The following is a 22,735-nucleotide window of genomic DNA, read 5'->3' on the forward strand; positions in this document are numbered from 1 at the left end:
GCCAGCGCCGCTTCTCTAGGCGGCGACCCCTGGGGGTCCCGGGTTTTCGTTCTCCGGTCTGGGCCTCTAGTGTGTGTCCCGGCCCAGACGCCCCCGTGTCCCGGGAACGCGGTCAGCCCCGACGCTTGCAGCTCCCGGAGCTGGGAGCAGGAGCGGCAGGGGTGGGGGGGGCAGAAAACGGGCACGCAAGTTCTACCCAGACACTTGGAACCCAGAGAAAAGGCGGCCACCGCGCGGCCACCTCCGCGAGGACGCGGAAGAACTGCGAAGTGCCGCTCAAGAGCCGAGAGCCCGCTAAGTGGCTACTCACCGCGGGACGGGGCGGGACCTCAGAGAGCCAATCAGGAGCAAGTTATGGAAAAGCTAGGCTAGTTCTGATTGGGACGCTCGCCGAGAGAAGGCAGGATCAGGACTGCAGTTAGCCAATCAGAAGTCGGATATCTGTGCGCTCCCAGCCCCCGGGGCGTGACCGGGAGGGGAGTCCCAGGCTTCAGAGGCGAGCCTCCGTCCTCAGTAGTCAGCGCTGACTGGGCGCTGAGCGTTCGGAGGAGCCAATCAGAAGACAGGACTCCCAGGGCGCGGTGGAGGGGCGGGGCCCGGAGCTCGGGCTCCGCCTCCCGCGCGAGTGCGGGGCTGCGGCCAGAGTCCGCGACCGCAGGGAGCCGAGTCCTCGGGACGTCTTGTCGCGGCGGGTGAGCCGGGGTGGGGCCCGCAGAGGCGAGCACGGGTCGTCCTGGGGAGGGGTCCGGGGTGGGGAGTGCTGCCTGCGTGCGGGGCGACCCCCGCACTCCGGAGACCTCACCCGGGACCCGCGGGCTGACGCCGCGCGTGTCTACACGGACAGGGCCGAGGGCGCGTGCGGGGACCCGGGACGAAGGTCGGGAGAGGCCGGCGGAGAGCCTGGGCTTGATGGCGCAGCCTCTGCGGGCAGGAGACCCCGCCGGGCCCCGTGGGAGTCGCATCCCCCCTCGGCCGCCCACGGGGGTCCGTGGAGAAGCCGGGGTGACTCTCACGAACTCTTTCCTTACTTCCGGGGGCTGGCGGGACCCGGGCTGTCAGGTCTGAGACCCGGAGCCTTCGGGGGGCTGGCGGGACCCGGGCTGTCAGCTCTGACATCTGGAACCCTTGTATCAAAGCAGAAAGGCTGTGTCAGGCCGAGGAGAAGGAAGTCCAGACGTCAGCTGGTTTTCCCAAGCCTTGCACAGGTCCACCCAGCTGACCACGATCAAAGTCCCGGTTCTCCTGCCTCTGTGACCCGGACCACAGCAGGCAGCTTGGAAGTCACTACTTTTTTTTTTTTTTTTTTTTAAAGATTTATTTATCTGGGGTCGGTGTTGTGGCACAGTGGGTAAAGCCACTGCCTGCAGTGCTGGCATCCCATGTGGGTGCTAGTTCAAGTCCCAGCTGGTCCATGTCAGATCCAGCTCTCTGCTGTGGCCTGGGACAGTAGTAGAAGATGGCCCAAGTCCTTGGGCCCCTGCACCTGTGTGGGAGACCCAGAAGAAGCTCCTGGCTCCTGGCTCCGGATCGGCTCAGCTCTGGCTGTTGCAGCCATTTGGGGAGTGAACCAGCGGATGGAAGACCTCTCTCTCTCTCTCTCTCTCTCTCTCTCTCTCTCTGCTTATACCTTGCTGAATTACAGAGAGAGACAGAGAAAGAGGTCTTCCATCCACTGGTTCACTCCCCAAATGGCTGGAATGGCCAGAGCTGGGCCGATCCGAAGCCAGGAGCTTCTTCTGGGTCTCCCACACAGGCGCAGGGGCCCAAGGACTTGGGCCATCTTCTACTGCTTTCCCAGACCATAGCAGAGAGCTGGATCGGAAGTGGAGCAGCTGGGACTCGAACTGGCGCCCGTATGAGATGCTGGCACCAGAGGCGGAGGCTTACCCTACCACGCCCAGCACTGGCCCCATGGAAGTTGTTACTTTTGTTGGAGGTAGGCCGACTGGAGAGTAAAACCTACCTGCACCACACATGTGAGTGAGTGAGAGCGATCCACTGACTGAATGAGCGCTTCAGACTCCCACCTGCCGGGACCTCGCAGCCTTCAGACCAGTTGAGCGAAATAGCCTGGAGAGCTCTGAGTCTGGGAAGTGCTGGGTTTTGCTTGTTTGTTTGTTTTAGATTTATTTGAAAGAGTGACGGTGGGGGGGGGGGTGAAGAGACAGAAAGGACATCTGTCCATCTGTTCACTCCCCAAATAGCTGGCTGTGACGGTTGGGGCTGGGCCAGGCCAAAGCCAGGAGCCTGGAACTCCATCCGGGTCTCCCTCGTGGGTGCAGGGACCCAAGCACTTGGGCCATCTTCTGCTGCTTTCCCAGGCCACAGCAGAGAGCTGGATAGAAAGTGGAGCAGCCGGGACTTGAACTGGCGCCCGTACGGGATCCTGCATCCAGGTGGCGGCTTTACCTGTTGTGCCTCCACACTGGCCCAAGCGCTGGCTGTGATGATGTCAGTATTTATATGATCAGTCGGGCACTTCAACCTGCTCTGCCCAGAAGGGAGACACACAGACACACAGCGGCATTCAGATGCTGCCTTCCAAGTGCCAGTATCCCACCCTGCCCGGGTACTGTCTCCCTGTGCTCTGTTCCCCTGCCCTGCCCGGGTACTGTCTCCCTGCACTCTGTTCCCCGCCCTGCCCGGGTGCTGTCTCCCTGTGCTCTGTTCCCCCGCCCTGCCCGGGTACTGCCTCCCTGCGCTCTGTTCCCCCGCCCTGCGCGGGTGCTGTCTCCCTGCGCTCTGTTCCCCCGCCCTGCCCGGGTGCTGTCTCCCTGCGCTCTGTTCCCCCGCCCTGCCTGGGTACTGTCTCCCTGCGCTCTGTTCCCCTGCCCTGCCCGGGTGCTGTCTCCCTCCGCTCTGTTCCCCCGCCCTGCCCGGGTGCTGTCTCCCTGCACTCTGTTCCCCCGCCCTGCCCGGGTGCTGTCTCCCTGCGCTCTGTTCCCCCAGCCGGTCCTCAGCTGCCTCGCTGTCCTCATCCCTGCTCTGGTCTGGAGCTGCAGCATCCATCTTTGTCCTTTATTCTGAGCCCTCCTGGTCGCCTTTCTGCTGCGGCCTGTGTGCTCCGAGAGCTGCTTTTAAAGGCACACCTTCGGGAGGGCCACGCCTTCCGCTGCCCAGGGCACATCCGTGGCGTTGGGCGTCTTCTCCCGCCTCCCCTTCAGTGCCCAGTTTCTGGCCCAGGATGTGGTGCGTCCCGCATGAAACCACTGGCGGGGATGTGGGAGATGGCACTCAAGGCCTCCTTAGAGATGTTGACCCTGGCCGGGAGTGCCTCCCCAGTGGTCCTGACGGTGACAGTGACGGGCAGCTTTCGATCCTCAGGCCGTTGGCCACTTGGCCCGAGCCTTCGCCTCCAGTCTCCTCCATGGGTGCCTCCTGGTCCGACACCCGGCAAAGTCAAGACCAGTGCAGAGTCGGAGGGTAACAGCACACTGCACTCGCTGGCGCCGTATTTCTCCCAGCTCAGCAGCTTTTTGTTACACCAGGCTGGCTTTTTTTTTTTTTTTTAAAGATTTATTTATTTATTTGAAAGGCAGAGTTACAAAGGCAGAGAGAGAGGTCTTCCATCCCCTGGTTCACTCCCCCAGTGGCCGCAGCAGCCAGAGCTGGGCTGAAGCCCGGAGCCAGGAGCTACCATGTGGGTGCAGGCGCCCAAGCACTTGGGCCATCTTCCACTGCTTTCCCAGGCCATAGCAGAGAACTGGATCAGAAGTGGAGCAGCCGGGTCTCGAACCGGTGCCCATATGGGATGCCGGCACTGCAGGCGGCAGCTTTACCCACTACGCCACAGCGCCAGCCCCCAGGCTGACTTTGGATGGCCAGAGCTGCCTTTTAAAACAGGGCTCTGCAGACAGAAGCGTAACAGCCCACGGCGAGGATGCCGCAGGCACGTTTCCTGGGCTGGAAGGGAGCTTGGCCTTCAGTCACCTGCAACGAGAGAAAGTCACTCTTTCTAACGCTAAGAGTTCGTATTCAGCAGCAGTTACGGTGCCGCTTGGGCTGCTCAGATCCCACCTCAGAGGGCCTGGGCTCGAGTCCCAGCCCAGCTCCCGACTCCAGCTCCCTGCCCATGCGCACCCTGGGAGGCAGCAGGTGACGGCTTAGGTACTCGGGTCCCTGCCTCCCACATGGGGGACCTGCGTGGAGCTGCTGATTCGTGGTTTTTACCAAGACCGATGATGGAGAGTCGAAGGCCAAGGCCATGACCGTGGCTGGGTTCTTTTTTTTTTTTTTTTTTTTTTTTTTTTTTTTTTTTTTTTGACAAGCAGAGTGGACAGTGAGAGAGAGAGACAGAAAGAAAGGTCTTCCTTTGCCGTTGGTTCACCCTCCAATGGCCGCCGCGGCCGGCATACCACGCTGATCCGATGGCAGGAGCCAGGTGCTTCTCCTGGTCTCCCATGGGGTGCAGGGCCCAAGCACTTGGGCCATCCTCCACTGCCTTCCCTGGCCACAGCAGAGAGCTGGACTGGAAGAGGAGCAACCGGGACAGAATCCAGTGCCTTGACCAGGACTAGAACCCGGTGTGCCGGCGCCGGAAGGCGGAGGATTAGCCTAGTGAGCCCAGCCCGTGGCTGGGTTCTCATTGTGACTTAGGACGTGACTCTAGGCCAGTGACTTCACCTCTCAGGACCTGAACTTCCACTAGGGAGGGACGGGAGGAGGATGGACGGGACGGGGTGACCCCAAAGTGCTCTCCTGGCCTGCGTTCTCTCCCCGGGAATCGCTGTCATTCGGAGTGGTAACCCTGAAAGTCATTGACGGTGTGAGGGTTTTTATTCACCTGTGGAAACATCCACTTAGCTCATTGCCTGCTCGGATCGTTTTTAACCTTATACTTAAAAGTAAATAGACGAAGTAGGGCACTGGTTCTCTGGAGAAAAATCGGTTCAACAAGTGGACTCGAACCACGCCCCTTTCTGATTTATTGTCCTCTCCCTCCCCCCAGAGGCGATGTCCAGCGGAGAGGATTCTCGGTCCTGGGCGCTGGCCAAGCCGGCTTTCACGGAGGCACAGGCCTCTGCCTTGGTGGAATCCGTCTTCGGGTTCCGAGTGTCGAAGGTCCGGCCCCTTCCCAGCTACGACGACCAGAACTTCCACGTGTGTGTCTCAAGAAGCCAGGACGCCGCCGACGGCCCCGCCGAGTACGTCCTGAAGATAAGCAACGCCGAGGCCAGCAAGCACCCGGACGTGATCGACGTGCAGAGCCGGATCATCGAGTTCCTGAGGGCCGCCGGCTTCCCCACCGCCTCCGTGTGCCGCACCAAGGCAGGCGGCCTGAACTCCGTCGTGGCCGTGGGTAAGAGGTGGCCGGCTCCCCGGCCAGCACCTGTCCACGCGCGGGCGTCTGCCTCTGACCCCGGGTAGAGATATGGTCTCAAGACCAAGTGCGTGAGTCCCGCTGATGTTTCCCAGGAGCTGGGAGAAGCCGCAGCATCACCACCGTGGAGAGCGGAGCTCTGATTGGGAGAAGTCAGGGCGGGGATCGGGGTAACCAGGACCTGGTGGTACTGATGGGCGCGTGTAGGAACCAGGGGGCGTGTTTTGTTTCACTTTGTTTTTAATTTGTGCTGCATCTGAAAGAACTTCTTTCTTTATACTCAATTCTCTTGGGTTTGTCAAGATTTATCACTTTTTTTAAAAAAAAAATATTTATTTATTTGAAAGGCAGAGTTACAGAGAGACAGAGGCAGAGAGAGAGAGAGAGAAAGAGTCTTCCATCCACTGGCTCACTCCCTGAATGGCCGCAATGGCTGCAGCTGGGCCAATCTGAAGCCAGGAGCCAGGAGCTTCTTCCAGGTCTCCCACGTGGGGGCAGGGGCCCAAGGACTTGCGTCATCTTCCACTGCTTTCCCAGGCCATAATAGAGAGCTGGATCAGAAGTGGAGCAGCCGGGACTCAAATTGGCACCCATATGGGATGCCAGCACTGCAGGCTATGGCTTTACCCGCTATGCCACAGTGCTGGCCCCTTGTGGGTTTTTTCAATCAGGAACTAATTGGGTATTTGTATTTAGTAGACTGGTGGTGGATTCTGGTGCACACAAGACCAGAAATCAGGAAGCTGGGCGCCCAGGTCTGTCCTTGTACTGTCTGGGGGACCTTGGGCACACTCCTGGAACTCCCCACCTCCGATCCTGGCCCGTGAGACTCGGTCCATTCCACTCCTAAATGCCGAGATTCACCCAACTCAGCCCTCTGAGCAGCAGTCTGGAACCCATTCCTAGAATGTTTGTCCCTCTGTTTATGTTCATTGTTTATTTTATATATATACATTTTAAAGATTAATTTTTTAAATTTTATTTATTTTATTTTTATTTTTATTTTTTTGACAGGCAGAGTGGACAGTGAGAGAGAGAGACAGACAGAGAGAAAGGTCTTCCTTTGCCGTTGGTTCAACCCTGCAATGGCCGTCGAGCTGGCACGCTGCGGCCGGCGCACCGCGCTGATCCGATGGCAGGAGCCAGGTGCTTCTCCTGGTCTCCCATGCGGGCGTAGGGCTCAAGGACTTGGGCCATCCTCCACTGCACTCCCTGGCCACAGCAGAGAGCTGGCCTGGAAGAGGGGCAACCGGGCCAGAATCTGGCGCCCTGACCGGGACTAGAACCCGGGGTGCTGGCGCCGCAGGCGGAGGATTAGCCTATTGAGCCGCGGTGCCAGCCATAATTTTTATTTTTTTTATTTGACAGAGTTATAGACAGTGAGAGAGAGAGAGACAGAGAGAAAGGTCTTCCTTCTGTTGGTTTACTCCCCAAATGGCTACCATGGCCGGTGCTGCGCCGATCCAAAGCCAGGAGCCAGGTGCTTCTCCTGGTCTCCCATGGGGTGCAGGGCCCAAGTACTTGGGCCATCCTCCACTGCCCTCCCGGGCCACAGCAGACAGCTGGCCTGGAAGAAGAGCAACCGGGACAGAATCCGGTGCCCCAGCCGGGACTAGAACCTGGGGTGCTGGCGCCGCAGGCGGAGGATTAGCCAAGTGAGCTACGGCACCGGCCCGATTGATTAATTTTTGAAAGGCAGAGTTACAGACAGGAAGAAATAGAGAGGTCTTCCATCCTCTGGCTCACTCCCTAAATGGCTGCAACAGCCAGGGCTGGGCCAGGAGGAAGCCAGGAGCCAGGCTCTCCATCCGGGTCTCCCATGCGGGTGCAGGGGCCCAGGCCCTTGGCCCCCGAGGAGGAGGTGGTGTGCAGGTCGCACACACAGGCCGTGCCTCAGTCTACCGAGAAGCCTGTATTCCACAGTGCTTGTTTCTATGCCTCATTTTCCGCAGGTGCAGACTGGGGGGGGGGGGGGGGGGGCTGTCAGCATTTGCTTACGTGATTTCTGCCTGGAGCCCCGGCCAGCAGAGCTGACTGTCATTTATTGGCATAGAAAGGGCCAATTCCAACTTTTTATTTTAACTTTTACTTGTTTGAAAGACAGAGACAGACACAGAAAGACCTTTCTGTTGGTTCACTCCCCAAATGTCCACAACAGCTGGCCCTGGACCAGGCCAAAGGCAGCAGCCAGAGCTCCATCCGGGTCTCCCACGTGGGTGGCAGGGACCCAAGTACTTGAGCCATCACCGGTGCCTCCCAGGACATGCATTAGCAGGAAGCTGGAGTCAGGAGCAGGGCCAGGACTTGACCCAGGGCCTCCCACGTGGGATGCGGGCATCCTAGGCTGCCTGTTAACCACCCCCCCACACGTCGGCTTCCCAGTGCTCTTCAGGTTTGTCTGTTCCGCCTGCTTATTTCATCCACTCAGCACTGTGGCCTAGAGTCCTGCTGAGTTGTTTCAGGTTAGTACGTTTTTGCCTCTTCTGTAATTTTTATTCTTTTCAGAATAAAAGTTGCAAAGACCAAATATAAGCTAATTTTTTCAAGAATAGTTGATGGGTCAGTGCTATGGCACAGTGGGTTAAGCCACTGCCTGTGACACTGGTATCTTATATGAGCACCAGTTTGAGTCCCGGCTGCTCCACTTCTGATCCAGCTCTCTGCTGTGGCCTGGGAAAGCAGCAGAAGATGGCCCACGTGCTTGGGCCCCTGCCCCCATGTGGGAGACCCAGATGGAGTTCTAGGTTCCTGGCTTCAGCCTGGCCATTGCGGCCATTTGAGGAGTGAACCAGCAGATTCTCTGCCTTTCAAGTAAATAATTGTTATAAAAAGAAAATGCTCCATTGATGAGCAGTGTCCTTTGGTCCGCAGACAGGGACTCCAGCGTCAGGAGCTACGTGGTGAGGCTGCTGACCTACCTGCCTGGCAGACCTGTGGCCGAGCTGCCCGTCAGCTCCCAGCTGCTGTATGACATCGGGAGGCTGGCGGCCAAGCTGGACAGGACCCTGGAGGTATGACTGTGGGGCTTGTTCATTTGTTTATTTGTTTCAAAGTTCACTTATTTATTTGAAAGTCAGAGTTCAAGACGAAGAGAGAGAGATCTTCTATCTGCTGGTTCACTCCCCAGTTAGCCACAATGGCCAGGACTAGGCTAAGCCAAAACCAGAGCCAGGAGCTTCTTCTGAGTCTCCCATGTGGGTGCAGGGGCCCAAGCACTTGAGCCATCTACTGGCAGCTGGTTCAAGTCCCTGTTGCTCCACTTCCTATCCAGCTCCCTGCTGATGCGCCTGGGAAAGCAGTGGAAGATGGCTCCTGAACCTATGTGGGAGACCCCAGAGAAGTTTCTGGCTCCTGGCATTGGCCTGGCCCAGCCCTGGACATTTTGACCCCTCTCCCCCGGTACCAGGCCCGTCCCAATCCCTGGCCTGATGGCTGGCCCACTAGGAGGGCCTTGGAAGCTTAGCGAGGTTCCAGGGTCGGGCAGCCCAACTCCCGCCCTCCTGGCCCGCAGAGAAGCCGAGACCTGACGCCGGGTGTCCCTCCTCGGGGAAGCAGGGCCCTGAAGCCAGGGCCTGTGTGAGATCACCACTGGGATTTGGATAGGGAGCGCATCGACTTCTTCATCCTCAGCCTGCCTTCTGCCTTCTTTGTGGGCGCACCCATCCACCTATTGCCATTTGCATCGCTGTCGTGGGGCACGGCGAATCCAGCTTTCAGAGGGTGGCAGGGCCACATCCCCACCGACACTGGGTCCTGCGCAGTACTACCTGCTGGTTGGTGTCCGAGGTTTGTTTTTTTTTTTTTTTTTTTTTTTACAGCCAGAGTGGACAGTGAGAGAGAGAGAGAGAGAAAGGTCTTCCTTTTGCCGTTGGTTCACCCTCCAATGGCCGCCACGGCCAGCACGCTGCGGCTGGCGCACCGCGCTGATCCGATGGCATGAGCCAGGTGCTTCTCCTGGTCTCCCATGGGGTGCAGGACCCAAGCACTTGGGCCATCCTCCACTGCACTCCCGGGCCACAGCAGAGAGCTGGCCTGGAAGAGGGGCAACTGGGACAGAATCCAGCGCCCCGACCGGGACTAGAACCCGGTGTGCCGGTGCCGCAAGGTGGAGGATTAGCCTAGTGAGCCGCGGCGCCGGCCATTGTCCGAGGTATTTTAAAATGTCCTACAGGGCACAGGGGAGCTACAGAGAGAACCAAGGAAAGCTGTCCCCCCTTGGTGTCGCAATGACTCTGAGCAGGTTTGACCGCTGTCACTCATCCGCTTGCCTAAGCTCACCCTGCCTTCGCAGGGAGTAAGTTCTGAGTCTTTTCTTAAGTGCTGGGGGCTGCAGAATCTGTGCAAGATAAAGTGCAATGTGGGCCTGGCAGCGATCTGACTGCTCGGCTGGGGACGTGGCTGGGCCACTGCGGTTTCCGGCAGTTGGTCAGGGGGATCCAGAGGAGACAGGAGCCCCTGGGCTGGAGGGGACTGGAACTAAGAATTCAGAGGAGAAGGCTCCGCCTGGCCGGTACTGGCAGCTGGGTGCCGTTTGGACCACAGATTGACTGGAAGGTGAGCTCAAGAGTCGCGTCTTTTTTTTTTTTTTAAGATTTATTTATTTACTTGAAAGAGTTACACTGAGAGAGAAGGAGAGGCAGAGAGAGAGAGAGAGAGAGAGATCCTCCATCTGCTGGTGCACTCCCCAATTGGTCGCAAATGGCCGGAGCTGTGCTGATCCGAAGGCAGGAGCTTCCTCTGAGTCTCCCACATGGGTGCAGGGGCCCAAAGACTTGGACCATCTTCCACTGCTTTCCCAGGCTGTAGGAGAGAGCTGGACCGGAAGAGGAGCAGCCAGCACCTTTATGGGTTGCTGGCACTGCAGGCAGAAGCTTAGCCCACTATGCCACAACACCAGCCCCTGAAAGACTCTCTCTCTCTCTCTGCAACTGACTTTCAAATAAATAAAATAACTCTTAAAAAAAAGCTATCAGGAATATAGAGAACTCAGATCTGCAGAGTTCATGTTCAACAAATATTTACTGAGTACCCGTATACATGAGATCTTTATTTTTTTTTAAAGATTTTATTTATTTTTATTTGAGAGGTAGAGTTACAGTGAGAGGGAGAGACAGAGAGAGAAGTCTCACTCCCCAACTGGCTACAATGGCCGGAGCTGTGCCAATCTGAAGCCAGGAGCCAGGAGCCTCCTCCTGGTCTTCCATGCGGGTGCAGGGGCCCAAGCTCTTGGGCCATCCTCCACTGCCTTCCCAGGCCACAGCAGAGAGCTGGATGGGAAGAGGCGCAGCCAGGACTAGAACCGGTGCCCATATGGGATGCCGGCCCCTCAGGCAGAGGATTAACCTACTGCGCCACGGCGCCAGCCCCAAGACTCAATATTCCTGTTACTACCCCATGTCAGAGCTGAGCCCTCCTGCAGATGCAGGGCTAACAGGGCCCCCACTGCGAGGCTGACTCTGCGCCTCCCCGGAGTAGGCTGGCGCTCTGGTGGAAACCCACCAAGTGTTCTATTTCACCTTCTTTATACATAAGAGTATTCGGGTTGTTCATGGAAAATCCGTATAATGAAAAACTACTTGTGGATTTCAAACCCCTTGCATATAATAAAAAAATTTATCCTCTCTCTCTCTCTCTTTCTCTCTCTCTCTCTCTCTTCAATAGATAGGCAGACAGAGTTCCCATCCACTAGTTCACTCTCCAAATATCTGCAATAGCCTGGCCTGCATCAATCTGAAGCCAAGAGCTGGAAGCTCCATCCAGGTCTCCCGTGTGGGTGGCAGGGACCCAACCACTTGGGTCATCATCTGCTGCCTTCCTGGGTGTGCATTTGCAGGAAGCTGAATGGAAACAGAGCTTGGGGGCCAGTGCTGTGGCACAGTGGGATAAAGCCCCAGCCTGCAGTGCCAGCATCCCATATGGGCGCCGGTTCGAGAGTCCTCTCTCTCTCTCTGGCTCTACCTGTCTCTGTAACTCTGTGAAAGAAAGAGAGAAAGAGAGAGAGAGCGAGAGAGAGAGAGAGAAAGAGAGAGAGAGAGGGAGGGAGGGTGGGAAGGAAGGAAGGAAGGAAGAAAGAAGGAAAGAAAGAAGGAAAGAAGAAAGAAGGAAGGAAAGAAAGAAAGAAAGAAAGAAAGAAAGAAAGAAAGAAAGAAAGAAAGAAAGAAAGAAAGAAAGAAAGAAAGAAAACAGAGCCTGAACTCAAGCCAATGCACTCTAATAGGGGGTGCAGCTTCCAACGGACAACTCTGCTGCCACACCCCACACACCCACCCCGCAACTTGTCTCTGAATTCCATTTTCCCATTGCATTTTAATAACCCCCCCCCCCCATAGATGCATAGTGAAAATTTCAAGCGGTGCTGAAAGATGTCACATGAAAGCCACGTCTACACCATCACGATTCCTGCTTGGAACCCACCTCCCCGTAAGCAGCTCCTCAAGGTGTCTGAGTGTCTTCTGCTTGCTCCGCAGAGCGCTTCACACCCGGTGGTGAGGACACTGGAAGTCTCGTCCCGGGAGGAAGCCCGTGAGGGTGTAGAAGGCTTATCTGCAGAAGTCAAGGCTCAGGGCAGGCAGGAGTGCCGAGTTCAAGGATCGGGGACAGTCATGTGGCAGAGGCATGCGTCTGGTTCCAGATGGCCCCCGAGGTCACAGTGGGGCCGGTGGACACTGCTGGGGAGGCAGCTTTAAGCCCAACAAAAGGAAGACATAGAAAAAACACAAAGTGCCAGAACCCATCACAGGTAATGTCTCAGTATTATTGACTGCGATGGTTTTCTTCTGCATGTGTATGTGTGCCTCTACAATGAAATGCAATGTAAGGCACGCTCAGAAAGATTGGAAGGCTACTCATGTCAATGGGTGCCTACACAGGCACTCGGGGACAGAGATCTGAAGTCAGGAGACCCAGGCCCTCCCACGGCCACAGAGTAGCAGGTCACTAGCCCTCCCTGAAGCTCAGTTTCCCTGTGCATACACGGATGGCCACAGTCACTGAGAACTTTAGACAGAATGGTTAAAGTCTGGGCCCAGTGTAGTGGCGCAGCGGGTTAAGCCAACATCCCATAGTTAGAACACTGGTTCAAGTCCCAGCCGCTCCACTTCCAATCCAGCTCCCTGCTAATGCACCTGGGAAAACAGTGGAAGATGGCCCAGGTACATGGGTCCCTGACACCCTTGTGGGAGAACCAGATGGAGTTCCTGGCTTCTGTCTCTGGCCTGGCCCAGCCCCAGCTGTTGCAGCTATTCAAGGAGTGAATCAGTGAGTGGAAGAGTTCTCTCTGTCAACCCACCTTTCAAATAAATAAGTAAATCTAAAAGAAGAAGAAGCAGAATGGTTGAGGTCTAGAGGCCCTTCCAAGGTCAGAATGTCTTATCCTAGGAATATCCATGAATTCCGCGGGTACTGAGTGGTACCTTGTAACCGGGCACTGCTCGAGGTGTGGAGCCACAGTGGTGAACAAAACAGGCCCCTGGTCCTCAAGAGCTTAACTGCTAGTGAGGATGAGCCAGAAGGTAATTAAGTGGGTTATGGCAAATGCGGATGGCAATAAGGTCAGAAGAAATAAGCAGAGGAGAGGATCGTTAAATGTTGGAGAGAAGGTGAAATTTTAGATGGCGTGGTCAGGCGGCTCTTGTAGAGAAGGTGGTTCCTTGAGTAAAAATCTGGCAGAAGGAGGGCACTATCCACGTGACCCACTCTGGAGGGCAGCCCAGGACCGGGAAAGTCGTGTTGGGAAATGGGACTGCAGCAGGTGCACTCACTGGCCAGCAGGGGGCCGGTGCAGTCCAAACAGAGTGAGCAGGAGCAGAAGCTGAGGTCAGGGGGGTCACCAGGGGCTGGGGTCAGGTGAGGGGGTGAGAACAGTTCTGTAGGGCTGCCTCCGACTCCTCGTGTCAACTCTACAGTCCCGGGGCCAGGAGTGAGGTGCAGTGGGTAAGGTGCTGTCTGGGACGTGTGCACCCCTATCAGAGTGCCTGGGTGCTTTGCAGCTTCCTGCTAACGTGCACCCTGGGAGGCCTCGGGTGACGGCTCAAGTACTCGGGGCCCTGCCACCCAAGTGGGAGACCCGGATGGAGCTGGCTTCCGGCTCATCCCGGTCCAACCCCAGCTGGTGTGGGCATTTGGGGAGTGAACCAGCAGATGGAAGACTCTCTCTCTCTCTCTCTCTCTCTCTCTCTCTGCCTTTCAAGTAAAATAAAAACAAATAGCAATGTTTGAAAAGCACCTGTGTGCACACCAGTGAAGGAGGGACCAGGAGCCCCTGCACATACAGGAAGGCGTGACTGGCCTGTGGGTTAACGTGCCCGCGGTCAGTGCACACGCGTGACTGTGAGAGGCAGCCAGCTGTCCCCGGCCGGCACTCCCGGCCACTGCGGGGCACACGGCGGCCCTCTCCGAGGTGCGCGTTCTGCCAGCGGGCTGAGCGTTTCTCGCTTTGGGGTTTAGGAGTTCCGTCACCCCGGCGTACGTAGTCTGCGTCGCGAGGACTTCATCTGGAACCTGAAAAGCGTTCCTCTTCTGGAACAGTACCTGGACGCCCTGGGCCAGAGCCGAAACCGGGCGATCGTCGAGCAGGTCATCCAGCTGTTCAAGCAGGACGTGAGGACCAAACTCAGCGAATTTCGGGAATGTGAGTGCCCCCCGCCCCGCCCCGCCCCGCCCCATCACGTCAGTGCTTTGCGCCATAAAACCGTGGAGGTGCAGCTCAGCTTCGTCAAATCCTCAGCCCACGGTGCGTGCTTGGCGCGGCGAGTGGGTCAAGCTGCCGTTTGGGGTCGTCCCAGCCTGCGCAGGTCCCGGCGGCTCTGTGTCCCGTCCCGCTCCCTGCTAACGTGCCTGGGAAGCGGTGGATGCTGGCGCAAGTGCTTGGGCCTCTGCCGCTCGCGTGAGGAACTGGATGGAGTTCCAGGCTCCTGGGTTTCGCCTGACCCAGCCCCTGGCTGTTGCGGGCATTTGGAGTGAACCAGCGGATGAAGATGTCTCTCTCTCTCTCTCTCTCTCTCTCTCTCTCTCTCTCTCTCTTTCTGTCTCTTTGCCTTTCAAATAAATAATCAACCTTTTTAAAACTTCATTTAAAAAGTCTGCAACCTTTGCCATACGATTCCACTGTTTTTTAAGTTGATCCATTTGGAGTTCCCCAGAAACCTTTTATTTAAGGAACACAAGCTTCATGCATTTCATAAGCACAGCCTTAGGAACACAGTGGTTCTCCCCACCGTACCCACCCTGCCACCCACACTCCCACCCTTCCTCCTCCTCTCCTATTCCCATTCTTATTTTTTACTCAGATCTATTTTCAATTAATTTTACACAGATAACGATGAACTCCATACTAAGTAAAGAGTTCAAAAAAAGTGTGAAAATAAAAACAAACCTGTTCCTCAGCGGCTGAGACAAGGGCTGCTCAAAGTCATCACCTCAAAGTGTCAAATTCGTGAAGCTCCCTCTTACGCGTCACAGGAGCCCACTTCTTTTTTTTTTTTCTTAAAGATTTTATTTATTTATTTGAGAAAGAGAGTTACAGAGAGAGGTAGAGAGAGAGAGTGAGAGAGAGAGGTCTTCCATCCACTGGTTCACTCCCCAGATGGCTGCAACGGCTGGAGCTGCGCTGATCCAAAACCAGGAGCCAGGAGCTTCTTCTGGGTCTCCCACATGGGTACAGGGGCCCAAGGACTTGGGCCATCTTCTACTGCTTTCCCAGGCCACAGCAGAGAGCTGGATCAGAAGTGGAGCAGCCAGGACTGGAACCGGCGCCCATATGGGATGCCAGCGCTGCAGGCGACAGCTTTACCCGCTACACCGCAGTGCCAGCCCAGGACTACGTTCCCTTGTGTGATCTTCTGAACTTTCATGTTAGGTCTATAATCCATCTGGAAGCTGGTTTTATGTAGTGCATACACTTTTGCTTAGGCTTATGCGTGCTCCCACCACGCTGTATTGAAGCAACCGCCTCTTCCCTGCTTTGTCTGGGTCCCACCTCTGCTGCAAACCGTGCCCGGTTTATTCCTGTGGCCTCTGCTCCCATGCAGCCCTGTGTGCCTCAGTGAGGCAGGGTCAGCCACGGGAACAGACACCCCTCCGCCGTGGCGGGCCACGTGCAAAGGCTTAGTGCTGGCTCCAGTGACACGCCTACCGTTCTACCCATCCTCACTTTGGGATGGAGACTGATCGGACCTTCACCAACCCAAATCCTGCCATGGTGTTGAGGAGGAGAATGTAGCCAACTGTATGCCGGCTCTTCAGCCTCCGGCCCGGAAATGATGTCCCTTGTGCCCCTGTGTCAGTGACCATCAATCATGTGGCCCGCTAAGCCACAGCGCCGGCCCCTGGCTGCTCCACTTCCTCTGCACCCACGTGGGAGACCCAGAAGAAGCTCCTGGCTCCTGACTTCAGATCTGCACAGCTCTGGCCATTGCAGCCATCCAGGGAGTGAACCAGTAGATGGAAGACCTCTCTCTCTGTGCCTCTGCCTCTCTGTAACTCTGTCTTTCAAATAAATAAATAAATATTTTTTAAAAATCCACCCATCTATATAACTAGGGAGATAGATTAAACAGATAGATACTAAGTTTTATAAATTTCCCTTGTGGCTGGCATTGTGGTGTGGTAGGTTAAGCCCCGTCTGTGGTGCTGGTATCCATATGTGTGCTGGTTCATGTCCCAGCTGCTCCACTTCCAGTCCAGCTCTCTGCTGTGGCCTGGGAAAGCAGTAGAAAATGGCCCAAGTTCTTGGGCCCCTGCACCCACGTGGGAGACCTGGAAGAAGCTCCTGGCTCCTGGCTTCGGATCAGCCCAGCTCTGGCCGTTGTGGCCATCTGGGGAGTGAACCAACGGATGGAAGACCTCTCTCTCTCTGTCAGTACCTCTCTCTGTAACTCTTTCAAATAAATAAAATAAATCTTTAAAAGCTAAGTAAGTAAATTTCTCCAAGAGGACTTCTGCTTTTTTTTTTTTAATTTGATTTAGTACTAGATGCGTGATTTTCTAAAATGCTAATGTGAATTTCATTCCTAATTTCACTTTTTGTTTGTTGCTGGTGTATAGAAATAGCACTTTGGTGTATCCACATAGTTCCCAAATACTTTCATTAATTCAAATAACTTACCTCAAGATGCTTCAAACATGCACAGTGATACCATCTGTAGATAATTACAGCTTTAAAAGGGAGAAACAGTCCTGTGTTTCCCCTCTCTGTTCTCCTTCACTGAGCATCCTGTGTTCCCCACCGCCCCGCCCACATCCGGGGGAAGGAATTGTGTAACCGTTGACCGTGACCGCTGCCTTACGCCTGTATAACATTAAGGACATTCTTCGGGACAGGAGTTGGGCATAGCGGCTGAGAGCCTGCTTGGGGCGCCTACATCCCACACAGGAGTGCTGGGTTCGGTCCTGACTCACTCCTGTTGTTGTACCTCCTGGGAGGCAGCAGGCAAGGGCTCGAGGGCTTGGGTCCCCGCCACCTGTGTGGGAGACCCGGACTGAGTTACATGCACTTGGCTTTGGCCTGGCCCAGCTGTGGCTGTTGCAGGCACTTTGCGGGTGAGCCAGCAGGCCAAACAAATTTTTTTTCTTTCTACTTTTCAAAAAATATTAATTAATTAAAATAAAAATTTTAAGAAGTTCCCTTCTATTCCTGGCTGCTAAAAATTTATATGATGAATGAATGTTTTAATTTTACCCAGCATTTTTATGCATAGCTATCAAGATGGTCATATTGTTTTTCTTGGTTGATATGGTAAATTACATTGGTTGTTTGAGCAGCAGACTTACAGAGAGAGGAGAGAGAGAAAGAGACAGAGAGAGAGAGAGAGAGAGAACTTCCATCTGTTGGTTCGGTCCCCAGGTGGCCACAATAGCCAGGGCTGGGCCATGCTGAAATCAGGAGCCAGGAACTCCATCCAGGTCTCCTAGGATGGGGGGGTTAGGACTTGAGCCATCCTCGCTGCTTTCCCAGGCACGTTAGCAGGGCGCTGGACTGGAAGTGGAGCAGCCGGGCCTCAAGTGGTGCTCATACAGGATGCCCGCACTGGCCCCTGACCCTGTACTTCTGACTGATCCTCAGCTGAGAGAGAAATGGACAGAGAATGAACTGGGCTATTAAATACCTGTCTCTACGCTTTGTCTACTTTCAGGCATTAATCATGGGGACCTTAACGACCACAATATCTTAATACAGTCCAGCAAGACAGCCTCTGGAGATACCGTAGACCAGGTGTCCGGGATCCTGGACTTTGACGACATGAGCTATGGCTACTATGTGTTCGAAGTGGCCATCACCATCATGTACATGATGATTGAAAGCAAGGACCCCATTCCGGTGGGCGGTCATGTGCTGGCAGGCTTTGAGAGCGTCATCCCACTCACCGCCGCCGAGAGGGGCTCTCTGTTTCTGCTCGTCTGCAGTCGCTTTTGCCAGTCGCTCGTCATGGCTGCGCACTCTTGCCAGCTAAACCCCGAGAACCGGGACTACCTCATGGTCACGGCCAAAACCGGCTGGAGGCACCTGCAGCAGCTGTTCGAGATGGGTCAGGCGGCCGTAGAAGAGATCTGGTTTGGAACGGCTAAGTCCTACGCGTCCGGGGTCGCCGTGTGAGACCAGGTGGAAGTTGCGTCGTTAAAACTCAGCAGGACCAAGTCCGGTTTTGTGCAGGGCTCACTCGCCCAGCATAGCTAAAAATGAACTGATTGACAAGATCGGTTCTGAACGTGACAAAACATGTGTGAAACCTCTCAAGCTCTTCAGGCCATCATGACCACTTTTTAAACTTAAAGGGCGGCAGGGGCAGGGGCCAGCTGCATCCCGCACCAGGAGGCCTGGCTGGAGTCCCACCTCCACTTCCTCCCAGTGCTCTGCTAACGGGCACCCTGCCAGTCAGCAGATAACGGCCCGAGCACTGGCTTCCTGCTGCATATGTGCAGACGGGGCTGGAGTTCTACCTCTTAACTTCGCCCGGCCCAGCCATGGCTGTTGTAGGCATTTGGGGGAATGAACCAAGGGATGGAAGACTCTCTCTCTCTCTCTCCCTCTCCTTCCCTCTCCCTCTCCCTTTCCAATTAATAAATAAAACTCTGAAAATCTATTGGGACAGAAGTGGTGCCTGGGGACACGTGTCCTGTGATCCCCTTTGCCTTGGGTACGGAACACGCATGATGATGTCATTTTGAGTCAGGTAAGCGCTCAGGTTCTAGTCCAGCCCTGAAATCAAGGACTTCGTTAAATGTTGGCAGGAATTGATTGAGAGCTACATAGAGATGAAGTAGTCGCATATTTGAAATAACCAGACACGATGCACAGACCTGGCTAGAGCGCCTCTCACCCCACTGTCCCTGGCCTCCTGTCGCGTTCTGTAGCTGGTGGCACGTGGCTTTGCACAGGGGTCGTGGTTGTGCAGACACCTGCTCCACGAGCACCGTGAGGCCGGAAACTGTGTGGAACGTGCTCTTGTCTCCTCCCCGCTTCTCCTCACACCTGCAGGAGTGCCCTCCCACGGGAAGATCTTTCCTTACAGAAGCTTGCAGAGTGAACGCGGGCTGGAACGCGCACTCTAAAATGCACCGGCAGTGCCTACTCAGATGACGGTTCCGTGAGAAAACGTTCGCCTTAGCCTGAGAGGGTGGCTGGAACCGCAGCTCCAGAGACGGGTGCCGGGAGACACTGGACCTGCAGGGAAGCAAATGGAGACGTCCAGACGAGCCCGCTGAGCCCGGAGCTCCCGGAACACGGGGCCCGGGGGAGCCCCGAACAGAGAAAATGTCCCTGTAATTTGATCTCTGACTCTGTGAGGAGGTGGCGGATGGGATGAAGCTCGCTGTATCCTCGGCTTAAATCTACTACTGTGTTTCCTCCAGTCCTTTCTCCCATCGTGGTTTTAACTGCCTTTTCTACCGATGACCAAAGTTTATTCAAATGCCCTCAGTGTGTATGTGTCTGCATTGGGTGCATATCTGACTTGTATACCAGTAGGCATTGATTCTAAATGTTTAGCTGCCTACCTACCTAACTCTGCTTCCCAAGCTAAGTTTTTCTCTCGGTGTTCTCGTATCTATTTTTAAAGTGATGTTTATTTGTTTATTTGAAAGGCAGGCGACAGAGAGAGAGAGAGAGAATCTTGTATCTGCTGATGCAGCCCCCAAATGGCCACAACAGCCAGGTCCGGGCCAGGCTGAGGCCAGGATCCAGGGACCCCATCCTGGCTCGTGCATGGGTGTCAGGGGCCCAAGTACATGGGCCATCATCTGCTGCCTTCCCAGGGGCTGCAGCAGGAACCTGAATGGGAAACTGAGCAGCTGGGGCTGGAATTGGCGCCCAGTGTAGGATGCTGGTGGTGCAAGCAGTGGTCACCTCATGACGTCACAGCACGAGGCCCTGCATCGTTTATTTGTCACTTCGCGGTCCCTCCACTTCTCTGAGAGCTGGGGTGATGGTAGTGCCGACGTCACAGTCGGATTTCAGAGGAGAAAAACACTGAGTGCTTGGCACCTGCTAGCACCTGCTACGTATTGGCCACCCAGGTTGTCCAAACTCAAAACACCGGGGAGCTTTGGGCTTACCTTTCTTATACTTAATTAGCAAGTCCTGTTGGGTTCTTAGAATCACAGGGCTTTAGCCCCATGGGCCCTTCCTGCCTCATGTGTGTCAGGAGGTAACAAAAGCTGAGCATCGAGGGCTCTTTACAACATGCCCACGAGGGAAATTCCGCTGTGATTAACGCTCACGTTCAGGGAAGGAAACAGATTTAGAAGTGTCGCTGCCCAACAAGAGCCAGGGCCTCCGTCAGGCCTTCCTGAACCAGACGCTCTGCCCCACTGGCCCGGGCGGGGCGCGGAACGTCCAAACCGTGCGGCCTGGCCTTGCCCGGGCGACAGCGGGTGGGACTCAGAGTTCGGTGGATCCAGAGCAGGCTCGTTTTGAAGCTGGTAATGGTGTGTGGCCTGCGATGATGTCATAAATACCCGGACGGCCCTTGGCAGAAAAACGGTTCCCCCTCCCTCCCAGGGCCCCTCGGTACTTGCTCCCCTTCCTCCCTCCGCTCCTTGGCCCCTAGACACACAGACGGGAACAAATAAGATCATTCACATAAAAGCACTTGGGCTTCTCAATCATTAAAGGATTTTGTGGTTTTTATTTTTGTTTCACCGAGAGACAAGACAGCTGCCATTCTCTGGTTCAACCCCCAAATGCTCACAATGGTTAGGGCTGAGCCAGGCTAAAGCCACGAGCCAGGTGTCCCGCGTGGATGGCGGGACTCAACCACGTATAGCATCACCTGCTGCCTCCCAAGGCCTGAGTTGGCAGGAAGCTGGGGTCAGGAGCCGCAGGCACTAGAGGTGCTCAGAGATGCGACGCAGCTGGCTTAGACACGAGGCCTGACGCCCACCCCAGATGATGGCTTGTAGTCTAGCTTGGTCAGTCAGGAAACTGAGGATCAGAAGAATGGACTGAGCCTTGGGTTTTACTCCCGGACCACTTACGTGATGAAACTCTTAGAGTCCCTTCGGGATTGCGTTTGCTAACGTGGATTCCCCGTCAGTGAGTCTGCAATGCAGATCCTGCCGATCGCCGTTTCAGAGTTTTTCTATATGCTGCCTTGCACTGATGTCTCCGGTTCGGTTTTGGTCTAGCTTACCTCCGACCCATCAGTTCCGTGTGCCTCTGATGGTTAATTTTAGGTTGCTGATGTGAGTGGGTTAAGGGATACCCAGACAGCGGACACAGACACATTGTTCCTGGTATGTCTGCAGGGCTTCCTGCAGACGACCCATCCTCACCGAGGTGGGTGGGCATCCTGCAGTCTGCCGAGGGGCCAGACAGAAAACACGCAGAGAAAAGACAAGTTGGCGAGGCACCCATCCTCTCCCGGCTCACACGTCGCAGCTCCAGGTTCCTGGCCTTCGGGCTCCAGGCCCGACCCTCGCAATCCCCGCCCCGCTCTCTCCCTAGGTCCTCACCAGGCCTCAGGCTCAGGCTGAGCCACACAGTCACATGAGCCAATTCCTGTAATAAAACCTTGTAATGCCGGCGCTGTGGCTCAATAGGCTAATCCCCCGCCTAGCGGCGCCGGCACACCGGGTTCTAGTCCCGGTCGGGGCGCTGGATTCTGTCCCGGTTGCCCCTCTTCCAGGCCAGCTCTCTGCTGTGGCCAGGGAGTGCAGTGGAGGATGGCCCAAGTGCTTGGGCCCTGCACCCGCATGGGAGACCAGGAGAAGCACCTGGCTCCTGGCTTCAGATCAGCGCGGTGCGCCAGCCGCAGTGGCCATTGGGGGCAAAGGAAGACCTTTCTCTCTGTCTCTCTCTCTCTCACTGTCCACTCTACCTGTCAAAAAAAAAAAAAATGAACTGTTTAGAAAAAAATTTATTTTAATTGAAAATCTCGACATACAAAAATTGTACACATTTATGGGGTGTGATGTGATGTTTTCGGTAGTCCAATCACCAAACCCAAATCCCGTCTTCCAGGTTAAAGAGACATGCACAGCACATTACCTTATGGGCAGTCACCCTACTGTGCAACAGAACCCAATAGCTGAGTTGGGTTTTGGGGTCTCCCCGGGCATCTCTGCTCCCAGGCACACAGGGGTGAACACACACAGAGTGGCAGAGGGCCTCGCCCAGACCCAGGCCCCCGCCGCTGCCTAGGTTTACCCCACAGAATTCAGAGTTTTTAAGTGAGGAGATTTCTCAGTTAAAAGTGAGATCAAAGAGGGAAGGCCGAGCAATGACTGTGGGTGACCCAGTAGGTGACAGTGGCTGAACCGCGGGGACCACAGAACTTCAGGAAGATCGCGGGAGGTGCACACTTTGAAATCCATCCGCAGCCCTTTCCTAACAGGTGTTTCCCACGAACTTCCAAGGGCCCTTCCTGCAGGGACTGACCGAGGGAGGCCTCGATGCAGGGTGCCTTCAGCGGTAGACTGTTTCCTGTCGCAGTGGGAAGACGTGACGGCAGCGATGTGTGGGATGATGAGACCCCGACATCTCCCCTCCCACGGGTTCCGCTGTCACGTGCCACTGCTGTTTCCCACCGACAGGCTCTGCGCCTTGAGTCTGGGTGAGCCTGTGACTACCCAGTGAATGAGCCCGAGGGCGGGCTGTACAAGGTCCCCCTGGGACCCGGACGCTGTGTGGACCACACAGAGAGGACTAGCGGCCCAAACAGCTCATTTCTAAGCTACCTGCCTTTCAAAACCTACCCAGATCCAACAATGTTGCACCCTACATAAAAGACGCTACCCGGCCGGCTGCTCCTAGGGGGCGACTGGGAGCGAATGACGTTGTTAACCCAGCTCTGGTCCCCCTTCCAGCCTGCGGACCCCTGACCGGGTGCAGTCGGCGGCTGAAGGTGGGCGGAAAGGGCGGGAAGGCGAGCTGGGCACTTCCAGGAGATCCTTTCCAAGTGAGAACGCTGGGAGGCGGCT

General features: G+C 55.6%; 1 protein-coding gene across 5 annotated transcripts; it reads left to right on the plus strand.

Moving 5' to 3' along the window:
• Positions 1–581: 581 nt before the first annotated feature.
• HYKK (hydroxylysine kinase) lies at positions 582–20,427 on the plus strand. Of its 5 annotated transcripts, XM_070054619.1 has the most exons (6): positions 658–692; positions 1,941–1,976; positions 4,949–5,299; positions 8,192–8,331; positions 13,766–13,949; positions 17,452–19,231. In XM_070054619.1, exons 3-6 carry the CDS (start codon positions 4,954–4,956, stop codon positions 17,910–17,912), a joined length of 1,131 nt encoding a protein of 376 aa, XP_069910720.1. In that variant the 5' UTR covers positions 658–692; positions 1,941–1,976; positions 4,949–4,953; the 3' UTR covers positions 17,913–19,231. The 5 variants fall into 5 exon arrangements, with proteins under 5 accessions (XP_051690516.2, XP_002721640.3, XP_051690515.2 ...); XM_051834556.2 differs by lacking the exon at positions 1,941–1,976 and having other exon boundaries at positions 582–692; positions 18,795–20,427; XM_002721594.5 differs by lacking the exon at positions 1,941–1,976 and having other exon boundaries at positions 582–692.
• Positions 20,428–22,735: the final 2,308 nt, after the last annotated feature.

Source organism: Oryctolagus cuniculus, chromosome 12 (genome assembly GCF_964237555.1).
Source record: "Oryctolagus cuniculus chromosome 12, mOryCun1.1, whole genome shotgun sequence".
Lineage (NCBI taxonomy): Eukaryota > Metazoa > Chordata > Mammalia > Lagomorpha > Leporidae > Oryctolagus > Oryctolagus cuniculus.